The sequence below is a fragment of the Rhinatrema bivittatum genome, chromosome 2 (genome assembly GCF_901001135.1).
Source record: "Rhinatrema bivittatum chromosome 2, aRhiBiv1.1, whole genome shotgun sequence".
Classification (NCBI taxonomy): domain Eukaryota; kingdom Metazoa; phylum Chordata; class Amphibia; order Gymnophiona; family Rhinatrematidae; genus Rhinatrema; species Rhinatrema bivittatum.
Window position 1 is genome coordinate 529,575,264 of NC_042616.1, and position 15,759 is coordinate 529,591,022.

General features: G+C 42.8%; 1 protein-coding gene across 8 annotated transcripts in view; it reads right to left on the bottom strand.

The window, feature by feature from the left end:
- Positions 1-4,755, bottom strand: part of CTDP1 (CTD phosphatase subunit 1) — a 531,182-nt gene extending 526,427 nt beyond the window's left edge. For 3 of the 8 annotated variants that reach the window (XM_029590827.1, XM_029590822.1, XM_029590826.1), the window contains exon 1: positions 4,008-4,752. In XM_029590827.1, the coding sequence (XP_029446687.1) occupies positions 4,008-4,357 (350 nt within the window). In that variant the 5' untranslated portion in view covers positions 4,358-4,752. Of the gene's footprint in view, positions 1-4,007 lie in introns of all 8 variants that reach the window. The other 5 variants (XM_029590823.1, XM_029590824.1, XM_029590828.1 and 2 more) reach the window with 4 other exon arrangements.
- Between the last annotated feature and the right edge of the window lie 11,004 nt (positions 4,756-15,759).

A 15,759-nucleotide genomic window follows, 5' to 3' on the forward strand; every position in this document is an offset into this window, starting at 1 on the left:
TCTAGATTTGCATAAGAAAAGGCCTAGATTAAACATTAAAAGATTAAATGTTACCTAACAAGGAGGGTACTTTAAACTTTGCAAATTTGTAATTCTACAATATGACCCATTTAATTTGTTCCTTAGGAAAATGGTTATCAGATCAACAGAAATATTCAGGTTCAGAGAGGTGGGGGGGGCAAAACTATTGCCTCTCAATTTGAAATATGTCTTGCATGCAGAAAACTCTAAACTTGACCTAGAATTATCCTCACATCTATTAGGAAAACCTGGAGATGTTTTCATAAATATTCTTTACCTTATTCTACTTCAGTATTACTGCAAATTTTGAGGAACCCCTCCTTTCCATCTGCACAATTTTACCCCATTTATAAGCTAGTGGTGATTTTGTGATGCCAGATACAACAGTTATCAAATCTTTTGAGACTTGTTTACAAGAAAAACAAGTGAGAAAAAAAAAGTGATTTCCACATATATTACAGATTTGCCACTATATTGCTTCAATACCTCATAAGAGCTCTTTTTTTATTTACCTCTTCTGAATTTGATTCCCTTTCATACCTGTTTAAACAAGAGAATGCTTCAATATCTAGTATCTATCAAGTCCTCGCTAATATGAAATCACAATGTTAAGGTGGCCCTAGCAGATGTCTTGAATACAGATTGCAATTTAGAGGATTACTACCAAAAGATATGTCAGGATGTAACACTTCTATTGCTAAGGTATCTATAATGTGGATTTTCATGAATTACAATTTTGTTTATTTATTTATTTATTTAAAGTTTCTTCTATACCGATGTCCGTTCACACATCGCATCGGTTCACAATGAACAATAACTTTTAGGCAAAGCCCTTACATAAAACATTAGATATACAGGTAACTATAGGGAGGAGCCCTTACATACATCATGTGGAGAACAAAAATCAGGGGAGGGGTCAGAATTTCACCGTATCGGGCTCACCAAATGGGTCTTACACATGTTTAAAATGTGCTGATAAAGGTACTTTGTTTCACTGTTTATGGATTTGTCACAAAAATTCAGATTTTCTGGAAAACTGCTGTTCATCAGTTGGGAAATTTAACTAAAAGACAAATCCTTTTTTCACCTAGATTCTACTTACTTAATCACTTGGATCAACATATCTTTGTGGGTAAATATCAAAATGTTTCTGGCAAAAACATTTTGGTGGCAAATAAATGTATTTTTTTTTAATTGGTTAAAGAATTCTGCTCCCATTCTGGAATGGGTTATTTTACAGACTTAATATAGATGGCATAGCATTCTGATCTCTTGACTTTTTAGAAGACTATTCTATATTCTTCCAAATTTGGACGTCTTACTTACATGATTGCCCCAGGAATATCAGAATATGAACCTTTGGTCCCTTGTAGGTTGACATAACTTGACGGTCTATTTTTATGGCATTTCAATTTATAAGTTCTCTCTCTGGGGATTGTTTGCGCAATATATTTGCTTGTTATTTTTAATTGTTTGGTTTTGATATGTGATGTTTGAGAAAGTGCAATTAATCCATTTTTTCCCAAACATTTTCTGTACCATTTCTTTTTGTAAGGCATTTATGCAACCTTCTATATCGATGAGCTATAAAAATTCCTTAAAAACAAGTAATAAAACATTTTCAAGTACATTCAAAGCAAAAAGCCAGTAAGGGATCTGTTGGTCTGCTAGATGACCCAGGGGAAAAAGGAACCAGTAGTGAGGTGACCAAATTTGCAAATGACACAAAATTGTTTTGAATCATTAAATCAGCAGATTGTGAGGAACTATAGAAGAACCTTGTGAGACTGAAAGACTGGACATTTTAATGTGGACAAGTGCAAAGTCATGCACACAGAAAAGTAATACACATAGATAAAAAAATAACTTCAACTACAGGTACATGATGCTGAGTTCCGTGTTAGGCTTCACCACCCAGGAAAAGGACCTTCGATTCCTTAACTTTCTTTATCTTTATTAAAATTTATATGCTGCTGCATGACATAGCCTAGAGCAGTTTACAATTAAAACATATATAATATGATGCACAAACAAAAGGCAATCTTTAAAACACAGCAAAATGACTATTAACTAGAGCATCACTACATTCTTTCAGTTACCAGTTAATAGCTAGCTCAAACAGACAATACTTTAAAATCTTTGGTTCTGTATGCGGCAGCGGTCAAAAATGCAAATAGAATGTTAGGAATTATTTGGAAATGAATAGAGAACAAAACTGAGACCATCATAATGCCTTTGCACAGATCCATAATGTGACCATATCTCGAGTACCGAGTGCAGTTCTGATCACCTCATCTCAAAAAAGGTACAGAGAAGGGTGACAAAAATGATACAGGGGATGGAAAAGCTGCCTTATGGACAAGAACCATTCCCTATTTAATTGCTCCAACCCACTCATGATTTTATAAAAATCACTCAATCCCCTCTGCTGTCTCTTTTCCAAGTTAGAGACCTAAATTGTTTAGTCTCTCTCTCTCTGTAAGTAGGGCCTTTCATTTTCAGTTTTTATTTAATTTTTCCAGGGAATATCAATGCTATAACAAAAACCATGGAAACGCCATTTTTCCACTGATTTTTATTTTATATGTTATAGCATTGAAATTACCAGGAAAAATAAAATAAAAAACTGAACACAAACTTTATTTACTCTTTCAATTAACACTAGGACTAGGGGATACTCCATGAAACTGGCAACAGGCACATTTAAAACAAATTGTCGGAAATATTTTTCACTCAATGCACAATCAAGCTATGGAATTGATACCAGAGGATGTGGTCAAGGCAACTAACTTAGTAGGGTTCAAAAGAGGATCAGATAAGTTCCTGAAGGAAAAGACCATGTACAGTTATTAGCTAGACAGATTTGGAAAAGCCAGCACTTATCCCTGGTAGTGAGATGCAAGAAACAGATCAACTAGAAGGGATCTGCCAGATACTTGTGAGCTGGACTGGCTACTTTATGAGGCAGGAGGCTGGACCCTGCATGGCACTTGTTATTTCTCCAAGACACTTTTCTGAGTGATGACACTTAATATGGAATCCAGTATTATGTACCTATAATTTGGATTTTTCTTTATGCACATCATATTGCGTTTGATTTCATTTGCTACTCAGATGCCAGTTCCCTAGTCTGGCAAGGTCTTTCTGCAGTTCCTCAGTATCCACTAGTGTTTTAACAACTTTGAATGTTTACCTCATCTGCAAATTTGATCACCACACTCCTTGCTCCTGCCACTGCCTGGCGGCACATTTTAAGTACTGCAGACTTACACAGCTATCTCTCTGGAAGTTTTAAAATTTGTCTATGAAAAAAAAATTGACAAGTGCCATGCTGTGTCAGACCATAGGTCCATGGAGCTCAGATATCTGCCTAGGACAGTGACCAATCCAGGTCAAGTACCAGGCTAATAGCAAATTTAGGGGACAGGGACTTTTCCGCACACTACAGACTCACGGGCAGGCTGCGCTTTGCCGCAGATCTGGTGTTATGCTCTCCGAAGTATATATTAGCACGCTGGAAAGCATTCTCACAGATTGCTCTTAAGTTACCCTTGAGGAAATCCAAATCCCTATCTACTTGCATGTCTACAAGCACTTCTACTGCAAACGCTTCACGATCATTTTCCTTGCAAGCTCCGGCTTTGACAGGTCAACAGTTTTCTTGGGGAGGGGAAGGGAGCCCCTCGTTATCTAACAACCTGCTACACTGTTTCTTTGGGCAGAGTGTCGCGCAAAAGTCTTTCCTAATACACTACAGCCGAGGGAGAAAAGGGCTCAGCAAAGAGCAGCCACCCCCCTACCACATGCAGAAAGCAGCCAGCACGCTAGAAAAAAAAAACTCTACTATCGGTGGCGGGAAGAGGGGGGTAGCGGCGACAGGTGCTGCCGCGGGAGTGCTGCACGTGGGGCCCTCCTCCTCTGCTCTGGGTCCGGGGGCTCAGCCTGCGGGAACTCCCGTCCGCCCGCCCTCCCCGCCGTGTTCTTACCCCGGCGGGATGACCTGCCCCGGCTGCGCGCACAGCTCCAGCACCACACCGGCCCGGTCCGACTTCAGCCTCTTCTCGGCGGCCCTCTGCGGCCTGGGGACCGCGCTCTCCTCCCTCCTCCGGCAGGCGGCGGCGGCCGGGGATTCCGGCGGGGCGACCAACGGCAGGCAGACGGCCAGCACGGAGCCGATCTGCACGGCCGCCCCGCGACTCACTTTCCACTCCAGCAGCCGCAGCGGCCGGGGTCCTGGGCAGCGGATCTCGTTCACCGCCGTGGCCAGAGTCCCGTCACCCGACTCTTCGGGCCGCGCTGCCGTCGCTACCACCGCTACCGCCTCCTCTTCCTCCATCCGCCGCACGGCGCCGCGTCCCTGCTGTGCCCGACGCCCGCGGTGCTTAGACTGTGCCGGGCTGCCCCTCCGGGAAATGCGCGGGGAGGGTGGGGGTCGCTATGGCAACCCGCGGCCGCAGACTCAATAATCTCAACGGAATGGGCACTAGAATTTTCTCAGAAAGTCAAAACAAGTGTTTTCTGTTATTTTATGCCAGGGGGGTGGGTGCGCTCGGAGAATTCTCCAAACACAAACACGCACGCGCAACTCGGAGTGGGCCACCAATTTAAAGAGACAGTAACGCGGGGAAGGCGGTTTTGGAAGGTTCACTCTTCCCGCCCGGGAACGGAAAAATGACACCCTTTGGATTGCTTGCTGTCCACGCCTTCTTCCCCGAACGCGCCGTGCGACTTCCGGCAGAAGGCGCTGACCTAACACGCCGGGCGTCTGGGAGGTTACGTTGTCCTCTGTCGCTGTAAGGGCTACAGGCACATAGCGGCCATCTTTGAACAGGGCACTGGGTTCTGTCCTACTTATGAAGAGCAGATCGTTTAATGGCTTAGTTTTCTTCGAGTAAAATAGTTTAAGATATTCTGTTATGGATAACTGCCAAAAGACGGTATTTTGCTTTCTTCTGATTTAATTATGTCAAAATTCCAGATGGTTGTTAATTTTAGATAGTTGGGTCAGGAAGGGATCATGGTAAAAGTAATGAGAAAAGTTGTATTTGCAATAATTAATGGTGTCAAAAATTAAACTAAAAGTATTTTTTAGACGAAAGCCTTACAGCTTATATTTTTGACACATTATTTGGGTAGTATGACAAACTATGCAAATAGAACGATAGCAACATTACTACAGTACGGATGCTGTTTAAAAATACAAGTTTAGGAGCCCAGACTAAATGTATTCCACACATTAAAAAAAGACAGACAGAAGATCAAACGACTGCAAGTATTGTTAAGCAGTGAGGTGAAAGAGACTATTAAAGGAAAAAGGACATCTTTCAAAAACAGGAAGGTGGATCCAAATGGAAAAAAGAATTTAAAAAGAGCAAAGCACTGGCAAGTTGAATGTAAATCATAAGCTGGGCCAAAAGAGAATTTGAAAAGAAGCTTGCCAGAGAGACAAAAACTCTCAAATATGTTAGAAGCAAAAAGCCTGTGACGGAATTGATTGGACCATTTGATGACTGTGTGGTGAAAATGGCACTAAAGGAAGACAAGACCAAAACAGAAAAACTGTTAAATTATTCTTACCTCATAATTTTCTTTACTTGAGTACTGCTAGATTAGCCCATTCCATTAGGGATTTCCCCATTCCTCAGCTGCCCCCTTGATGTCTTCACTCTTGGTTATAATTGAAATTAGTTTGAAACATGCACATTCCTACATCCTGTGGCATACATTAGCCAGAAGCTGATGCCACGGTAGAAGCATTACTCAACAGTCGAGAATGAGGCCACACTATTATGTTATCCATCTAAATGGCTTTTGAATATCGACTCCTCCTTGAGTCCAGTGCAAGGGTGATGAGATGATTTCTAGTCCTACTGCCCTTCAACTCTAAAATATGACATAGGGCAGGAAAGGAAAATTAGTAGAGATGTGAATCGGAACTGAAATCCGAACCGATTCTGGTTCCGATTCACATCTCTAAAAATTAGTAATGTGGATTTCCTATTCAGAGAGGTGTCCCTGGTACAGGCAGGGACTTACTCAAATAAGGGTGAGTTGAGGGGGAGGGTATGTGAGGGAGTATACAGGAAACTCCCTCAAACCACCTTACAGCGACCGGCCACAGCTTTCTACCCTTGTTCTCCTTAAGGATCAGCCCCGCAAAGGATTCTGGGTGAAGGGAGGCTCCCTTCAACATACTATAAAGATTTGGGGCTCAGAAGGGTTAGACAGGCCTTGGGAAACAGGAAGGAAGCTAGTGTATGCGAAGACCAGTTATGTTTGAGTTTGTACCCAGTACTACAAAGTGAGCAGTTTTCTTTCTGTTTGTTTTGCACTGTAAATAAATTTGCACCTAAGGAAACAGCCAGAGTCTGCCTCCTTATTCCTCTTGGCTGTTTCCTAAGCCATGACTGGCCACGTTACCCCAAGCATATACAATTATAGTGATTATTACAGATATTTAAAACTCAATTTAAAATTATAACAATAACAACCCCCATAAACAGTACTGGCCACCTAATCTCTCATTACTTTGCTATCTACCCTTCTGACACAAGGAACAAAAATGTTTTTGACACACACTTGATGCAACTTAACAGGGAATTTGTTCCAATTTTGTGATGCCTCAAATGAAAAACCCAGGCCCATATACAGTAAGATCATAAGAAATTGCCATACTGGGTCAGACCAAGGGTCTATCAAATCCAGCATCTTGTTTCATACAGTGGCCAATCCAGGCTACAAGTACCTGGCAAGTACCCAAAAACTAAGGGATAGATTTTCAAAGGGTTACGAGCGTTTAAAACCTACCCCTGCGCGCGCCGAACCTATTTTGCATAGTCTTGGTGGCGCGCACAAGCCCCGGGACACGCATATGTCCCGGGGCTTTGAAAAACTGGCAGGGTGTCGGCGGGCCGGGGGTAGTCCCGAGTCCTCCGGCACAGTGGCTATGCTGGGGGATGGTGCACCGGCAGCCGGCCGGTGCACACAAGCTACACCTGCAATAAAGGTGGGGGCGGATTTAGATAGGGCAGGGGGTGGGTTAGATAGGGGAAGGTTGGGAGTAGCGAAAGGAAAGTTTCCTCGGAGGAAACGGCCTCCGAGGAAACGGGGAATGCCATCGGGCCTCCCCTAGGGATCGGCGTGCGCAAGGTGCACAAGTGTGCACTCCCTTGCGCTCGCCGTCCCTGGATTTTATAACATGCGTGCGGCAGCGCGCACATGTTATAAAATCGGGTGTACATTTGTGCGCGCCGAGTAGCGCGCACAAATGTACCCCACACACTTAAGATTAAAAATCTGCCCCTACGTATATACCATGCTACTGATACTAGTATAGCAGTGGCTATTTTCAAAGTCAACTTGATTAATAGCAGGTAATGGTCTTCTCCTCCAAGAACTTATCCAAACCTTTTTTAAACCCAGCTACACTAACTACACTAATCACATCCCCTGGCAACAAATTCCAGTGTTTAATTTGCGTTGAGTGAAAAATAATTTTCTCTGATTAGTTTTAAACGTGCTACATGCTAACTTCATGCTTTGCCTCCTAGTCCTTCTATTATCCGAAAGAGTAAACAGCCGATTCACATTTACCTGTTCTAGACCTCTCATCATTTTAAAGACCTCTATCAAATCCCTCCTCAGCCGTCTCTTCTCCAAGCTGAACAAGCCTAACCTCTTTAGTCTTTCCTCATAGAGGAGCTGTTCCTTTCCCTTTATCATTTTGGACCTAGTATGATTAATCTGAAGCATAGTTGGAACCACTAAACAATCATTATTTGAGAGCATAAAGGACAGCCTGATTGGTATCTAATAATTTGCCTTGTCATATACTTTGGACTCAACTCATTTTGTACTTTGAAAGTCAAAGCTTGATTTAAAGACTTGCCTTTTCTTGACAGCAGACAAGAAAGCAAATAGAATGCTAGGAATTATTAGGAAAGGAGAATAAAACAGAATATCATAATGCCTCTTGCTCCAAAGTCCAACCACACCTTAAGTATTATGTGCAATTTTGGTAACCACATCTCAAAAAGGATTTAGCAGGCAGTTGTACGTGGATTGGAGACTTTACCTGGTGAGCCAGAGCCTACAGCTAACGTCTCTCCAGTCCCCGGTTCCCTTGACGTCATCGGGAGGGGCCTGCGCCCATAGACCAGTGAGCCTGACTTCAGTGCCGGGAAATATAGTGGAAACTATTCTAAAGATCAAAATCGTAGAGCATATAGAAAGACATGATTTAATGGAACACAGTCAACATGGATATACCCAAGGGAAGTCTTGCCAAAAAATCAGCTTCATTTTTTTGAAGGGGTTAATAAACAAGTGGATAAAGGTGAATCAGTAGATGTAGTGTATTTGGAATTTCAGAAGTGTTTGACAAAGTCCCTCATGAGAGGCTTCTAAGAAAACTAAAAAGTCATGGGATAGGAGGCAATGTTCTTTCATGGATTACAAACTGGTTAAAAGACAGGAAACAGAGAGTAGGATTAAATGGTAAATTTTCTCAGTGGAAAAGGGTAAACAGTGGCGTGCCTCAGGGATCTGTACTTGGACCAGTGCTTTTCAATATATTTATAAATGACCTAGAAAGGAATATGACAAATGAGGTTACCAAATTTGTGGATGATACAAAATTATTCAGAGTAGTTAAATCACAAGCAGATTGTGATACATTACAGGAGGACTTGCGAGACTGGAAGATTGGGCATCCAAATGGCAGATGAAATTTAATGTAGACAAGTGCAAAGTGTTGCATATAGGGAAGAATAACCCTTGCTGTAGTTATACGATGTTAGGTTCCATATTAGGAGCTACCACCCAGGAAAAAGATCTGGGCATCATAGTGGATAATACTTTGAAATCGTCAGCTCAGTGTCCTGCAGAAGTGAAAAAAGCAAACAGAATGTTAGGAATTATTAGGAAGGGAATGGTTAATAAAATGAAAATGTCATAATGCCTCTGTAGAAGGTACAGAGACGGGCAACCATAGAAACATAGAAATGATGGCAGAAGAAGACCAAATGGCCCATCCAGTCTGCCCAGCAAGTTTTGCACTTTTTTTTTTCTCTCATACTTATCTGTTACTCATGGCTCTTAGTAACCTTTTGGTTCTATTTCCCTTCCACCCCCACCATTAATGTAGAGAGCAGTGATGGAGCTGCATCTAAGTGAAATATCTAGCTTAATTAGTTAGGGGTAGTAACCACCGTAATAAGCAAGCTACACCCATGCTTATTTGTTTACCCAGACTATGTAATTCAGTCCTTGTTGGTTGCTGTCTGGATATAGATCCACTTTTCTTCATTCCCCCTGCCATTGAAGCAGAGAGCTATGCTAGATATGCGTGAAGTATCAGACTTTCTCTCCTGCCGTTGAAGCAGAGAGCTATGCTGGATATGCACTGAAAGTGAAGTATCAGTCTTTCTCCCCTGCCATTGAAGCAGAGAGCTATGCTGGATATGCATTGAAAGTGAACTATCAAGCTTATTTGGTTTGGGGTAGTAACCGCCGTAACAAGCAAGCTACTCCCCGCTTTTTTCTGAATGCAAATCCTTTTTTCCACATTTCCTCTTGCCGTTGAAGCTTAGAGCAATGTTGGAGTCGCATTAACCATGTGTATATTTATTGAATAAGGGTATTATCTCCAGGTAGTAGCCGTCATTCCCGTGAGCCACCCACTCTTCATTCACGTCCTCTAGACTTTATGGATCCACAGTGTTTATCCCACACCCCTTTGAAGTCCTTCACAGTTCTGGCCTTCACCACTTCCTCCGGAAGGGCATTCCAGGCATCCACCACCCTCTCCGTGAAGAAATACATTGGTTCTGATTCTTCCTCCCTGGAACTTCAAATTGTGACCCCTGGCTCTGCTAAATTTTTTCCAACGGAAAAGGTTTGTCAAGTCTTTGGATCATTAAAACCTTTCAAGTATCTGAAAGTCTGTATCATATCACCTTTGCTCCTCCTTTCCTCCAGGGTGTACATATTTAGATTCTTCAATCTCTCCTCATAAGTCATTCAATGAAGACCTTCCACCTTTTTGGTTGCCCTTCTCTGGACCGCCTCCATCATGTCTCTGTCTCTTCGGAGATACGGTCTCCAGAACTGAACACAGTACTCCAGGTGAGGCCTCACCAAGGACCTGCACAAGGAGATAATTACTTCCCTTTTCTTACTCCATATTCCTCTCTCTATGCAGCCCAGCATTCTTCTGGCTTTAACTATCGCCTTGTCACATTGTTTCGCCGACTTCAGATCATTAGATACTATCACCCCAAGGTCTCTCTCCTGCTCCGTGCACATCAGCCTTTCTCCCCCCCCCCCCCCCCCCCCCCCCCTCCCCCATCGAATACAGTTCATTCGGATTTCCACTCCCCATATGCATGACTTTGCACTTCTTGGCATTGAATCTCAGCTGCCATATCTTCGACCACTTTTACAGCTTCCTTAAATCCCGTCTCATTCTCTCCACTCCTTCCGGCGTGTCCACTCTGTTGCAGATCTTAGCGTCATCCGCAAAAAGACAAATCTTACCTTCTATCCCGTCCGCAATGTCGCTCACAAAGATATTGAACAGGACCGGTCCCAACACCGATCCTTGCGGTACATCGCTTAAAACCGCTCTCTCTTCAGAGAGAGTTCCATTTACCATCACACATTGTCTTCTGTCCGTCAACCAGTTTGCAATCCAGGCCACCACCTCAGCATTCACTCCTAAGCTTCTCATTTTATTCACCAGTCTCCTGTGCGGGACCGTGTCAAAAGCTTTGCTGAAATCCAAGTAGATGACATCGAGTGCTCTTCCTTGATCCAATTTCTTGGTTACCCAGTCAAAAAAGTCAATCAGATGTGTCTGACAGGATCTTCCCCTGGTGAATCCCTGCTGCCTCTGGTCCAGCAATTCTCCCGACTGTAGATAGTTCACTATTCTCTCTTTCAACAGTGACTCCATTACTTTTCCCACCACCGAAGTGAGGCTAACTGGTCTGTAGTTACCAGCCTCTTCTCTGTTCCCACTCTTGTGAAGCGGGACCACCACCGCTCTCCTCCAATCACTCGGCACCACTCCCGTTTCTAGGGATCTATTGAACAGGTCACAAAGCAGACTCACCAGCACATCTCTGAGCTCTCTCAGTATCCTGGGATTAACTTCATCAGGCCCCATGGCTTTATCCACTTTCAGTTTCTCCAGCTCTTCCCATACATTTTCTACTGTAAATGGAGTTACATCTACTCCACTCCCCTCCAGTTTCTTGTTAACTAGTGAAGGTCCTTCTCCTGGGTCCTCTTTAGTGAACATAGAACTGAAGTATTCATTTAATATTTCTGCCATTTCTTCATCTCTCTCCACACATTGATCCTTTCCACCTTTCAATTTCGTTATACCACTTTGAACTTTTCTCTTTTCACTGATGTATCTGAAAAATGTTTTGTCACCTCCCTTTACCTCCTTGGCAATCCTCTCTTCCGCTTGACTTTTTGCCGTCTTGATTAATTTCTTCATCTCCCTCAGTTCTACCAGATATTCTTCTTTGTGCTCCTCCCTTTGGGATCTTTTATATTTATTGAACGCTGTTCTTTTAGCCTTTATTTTGTCAGCCACCTCCTTTGAGAACCAGATAGGTTTCATTTTTCTTTTGCTTTTCTTTACTTTTCTAATATATAGATTAGTTGCCTTGGTAATTACTCCTTTTAGATTGGTCCACTGTTGATCCACATCTCTCTCATTCTCCCAGCCTTTTAGTTCTTCCTCCAGGTACTTCCCCATTTCATCAAAGTCCGTGTTTATGAACTGCAAAACTCGGGTCTTTGTGTTTCTTTTCTGTATCCTTTTTGTGATATTAAACCATACCGTTTGATGATCACTGGTGCTGAGGTGGGCACCCACATGGACATCAGAGACATTATCTCCATTAGTGAGCACTAAGTCGAGTATAGCTCCTTCTCTTGTGGGTTCCATTACCATTTGTTTGAACAAAGCTGCTTGCAGGGCATCCACTATTTCTCTACTATTATTAGATTCTGCAGATGGGATTCTCCAGTCTACATCTAGGATATTAAAGTCTCCAACAATCACCGCTTCTCCCTTCTTTCCTATATTTTGGATGTCTTCAACCAGATCTCTGTCCAGCTCTTCCTTTTGGTTTGGAGCCTGTAAACTACTTCAATAAAAATGGATGCCCCATCTTTTTTTAGATCGGCCCATATAGCTTCTTCATTTCCCCATCTTCCTTGCAGCTCAGAAGCTTGGATTTTGTTTCTGACATAAAGAGCCACTCCTCCCCCTTTCCTATCCTCTCTGTCCTTCCTTAACAAGTTGTAGCCCGGTATGGCCGTATCCCAATCATGAGAATCCGTGAACCACTTCTCCGCGACAGCAACAATGTCCAAGTCTGCCTCCACCATTAGGATTTGCAGATCCGGGATTTTATTGCCCAAACTATGGGCATTTGTGCTCATAGCTTTCCAGCTTTTCTCTTTAAGCTCACTGCTATTCCTGGACTCCTTTTGTGACTTTAGTTGAGTTTTGTTATTCACTTCACTTTTTCCCATTACAATTGTGCAAGGGAAAGGATTATTGCCTCTGTTGACAGATTCATCCATCGCAATGAGCTTTTTCTTTTGGTTACTGATCTGGAATTTCTGTGTGCATTGGGTTTTTTCTCTCTTCTCAGTTAGCACTTCAATCTTTTTCTCAAGAACTTCTTCAGTATTAAATACAGAGTTGGCTTTTTGTACTTGAACTTGATACAGTGTGTGTCTCGGCATCACACACTGTATCACACACATCACAACCAAAAACGATAAAGGAGATGGAACAGCTCCCCTATGAGGAAAGGCCGAAGAGATTAGGGCGGTTCAGCTTGGAGAAGAGACGGCTCAGGGGGGATATGATAGAGGTCTTCAAAATCATGAGAGGTCTTGAAAGAGTAGATGTGAAACACTGAGAGGAGAGGATCACCTTGCTGGTGGCTGAAAGGAATCAGTAAGTTTTTGCTTGGGACATTGACTTTTTCAAAAGCATTGGGGCAAAGTTAACTATTTGGGAATATTATTTAGTGTGTTTGTGCCTTTAATAGTCAGAAAGGCAGTGAATCAACAAGTTAGACTGTTTGCATTTTTAAATAGTCAGTCAATAAGGTAGCAGTAGGTAGGCAGTGAATAAACAAGTTAGACTGTTTGTATTTTTAGTCAGTCAATAAGGTAGCAGTAGGTAGGCAGTGAATAAACAAGTTAGACTGTTTGTATTTTTAGTCAGTCAATAAGGTAGCAGTGGGTAGTGTGTTTATTTTTTAAAAGTCTGCAGAACTGAGTTCTGCAGACTTTTAAAGAGCAGACTGTTTGTTTTTAATACTAACTGAGTACATTGTATTGAAAAAAAAAAAACCCCACAAAAAACAAAAAAAAATCCACAAAAGAGTAGCAAGAAGCTAGAAATAAGCTAGGAGCAGTATATACCAAAGTAAAAAAAGTTGAATAGTTCAGCTCAGTTACTCACCTTGGAAAAGTGTTGAGGTAGTGTGATTGGGTTTGAATAGGGACCAACATTTGTTAATCAAGGGAGCAGTGAGTCACTCAGGCTGAATAACTGAAGTTAGACTGTTTGTATTTCCCAGCCCACCCACCCCTAGCTCATCCCTTAATTTATAGGCAGGTGCCACTTTCACAAAAAAAAAAAAAAAACATCAACAAAAACTTTATTGAGAATTCGATCAGACCCCGGTAGGCCACTACCAGACACATAGTGAATTCACTAATACATTTAAAGGAAGTTAGACACATTCCTACTCCCATAGCAAACTAAAACTTAACTAGGAACTGATCAAAATTGAGATGAAGGCAGCAGTCCAGCAGCAAGAGGGGGGCTTCCCAGTCTTTTGCATCGAGTGTCACATGTATGATTTTTTACCCACCGGTGAGAAGTCGTACATGTGCATGCGATGCAAAGAGCTCCTGGCTCTCAGAGAACGAGTCCGATCTCTGGAGGCTAGAGTGGCAGACCTGGAGGAGCTGAGGCAGACAGAGAGGTATATAGATGAGACCTTCAGGGACATAGTAGTCAAGTCCCAACTTCAGACTGGCAGCCCTGGTGCTGCCTTGGAGGAAGAAGGTCTCATAATGGGAGAGCACCAACCAGGTGTAGCAGGAAAGGATCCTGTAGCAAGGACCTGCTCTCTGGTGATGCATTGTCCTTTCGCACTGAGGATATCTCCCCAAGGCCTACTGCCCAGGAGGGAAGGGTTAGGTCGGCCGTCATAGTTGGTGATTCGATTATTAGGAATGTAGATAGCTGGGTGGCTGATGGGCGTGAGGATCGCCTGGTAACATGCCTACCTGGTGCGAAGGTGGCGGACCTCACGCGTCACCTAGATAGGATTTTAGACAGTGCTGGGGAGGAGCCGGCTGTCGTGGTACACGTGGGCACCAACGACATAGGAAAATGTGGGAGGGAGGTTCTGGAAGCCAAATTTAGGCTCTTAGGTAGAAAGATTAAATCCAGAACCTCCAGGGTAGCATTCTCTGAAATGCTCCCTGTTCCACGTGCAGGTCACCAGAGGCAGCCAGAGCTCCGGAGTCTCAATGCGTGGATGAGACGATGGTGCAAGGAAGAGGGATTCAGTTTTGTTAGGAACTGGGGAACCTTTTGGGGAAGGGGGAGTCTCTTCCGAAGGGATGGGCTCCACCTTAACCAGGGTGGAACCAGACTGCTGGCACTAACCTTTAAAAAGGAGATAGAGCAGCTTTTAAAATAGAACAAAGGGGAAAGCCGACAGTCGCTCAGCAGCGCATGGTTCGGAGAGAGGTATCTTTAAAGGATACTAATGATGCATTAGAATTAGGGCATCCCGACAGTGAGGTTCCAATAATTAGAAAAGTAGTCCAAGTGCCTGTAACTAAAAACTCACCTGAGCTAAAAAATTCTAACTTATCCCTATCAATTAAAAAACAGAATAAAAATACAAACAAAAAACAAACTTTGAAATGTTTGTATGCTAATGCCAGAAGTCTAAGAAGTAAGATGGGAGAATTAGAATGTATAGCAGTAAATGATGACATAGACTTAATTGGCATCTCAGAGACATGGTGGAAAGAGGATAACCAATGGGACAGTGCTATACCAGGGTACAAATTATATCGCAATGACAGAGAGGAGCAGTCGGGAGGAGGTGTGGCGCTTTATGTCCGGGATGGCATAGAGTCCAACAGGATAACCATCCTGCATGAGACTAAATACAAAATTGAATCTTTATGGGAAGAAATAACTTGTGTGTCAGGGAAGACTACAGTTATAGGGGTATACTACCGTCCACCTGGTCAAGATGGTGAGATGGACAGTGAAATGCTAAGAGAAATTAGGGAAGCTAACCAAATTGGTAGTGCAGTAATAATGGGAGACTTCAATTACCCCAATATAGACTGGGTAAATGTATCATCGGGTCACACTAGAGAGATAATGTTCCTGGATGGAATAAATGATAGCTTTATGGAGCAATTGGTTCAGGAACCGACGAGAAAGGGAGCAATTTTAGATCTAATTCTCAGTGGAGCACAGGACTTGGTGAGAGAGGTAACGGTGGTGGGGCCGCTTGGCAATAGTGATCATAATATGATCAAATTTGATTTAATGACTGGAAAAGGAACAGTGTGCAAATCCAAGGCTCTCGTGCTAAACTTTCAAAAGGGAAACTTTGATAAAATGAGAAAAATTGTTAGAAAAAAACTGAAAGGAGCAGC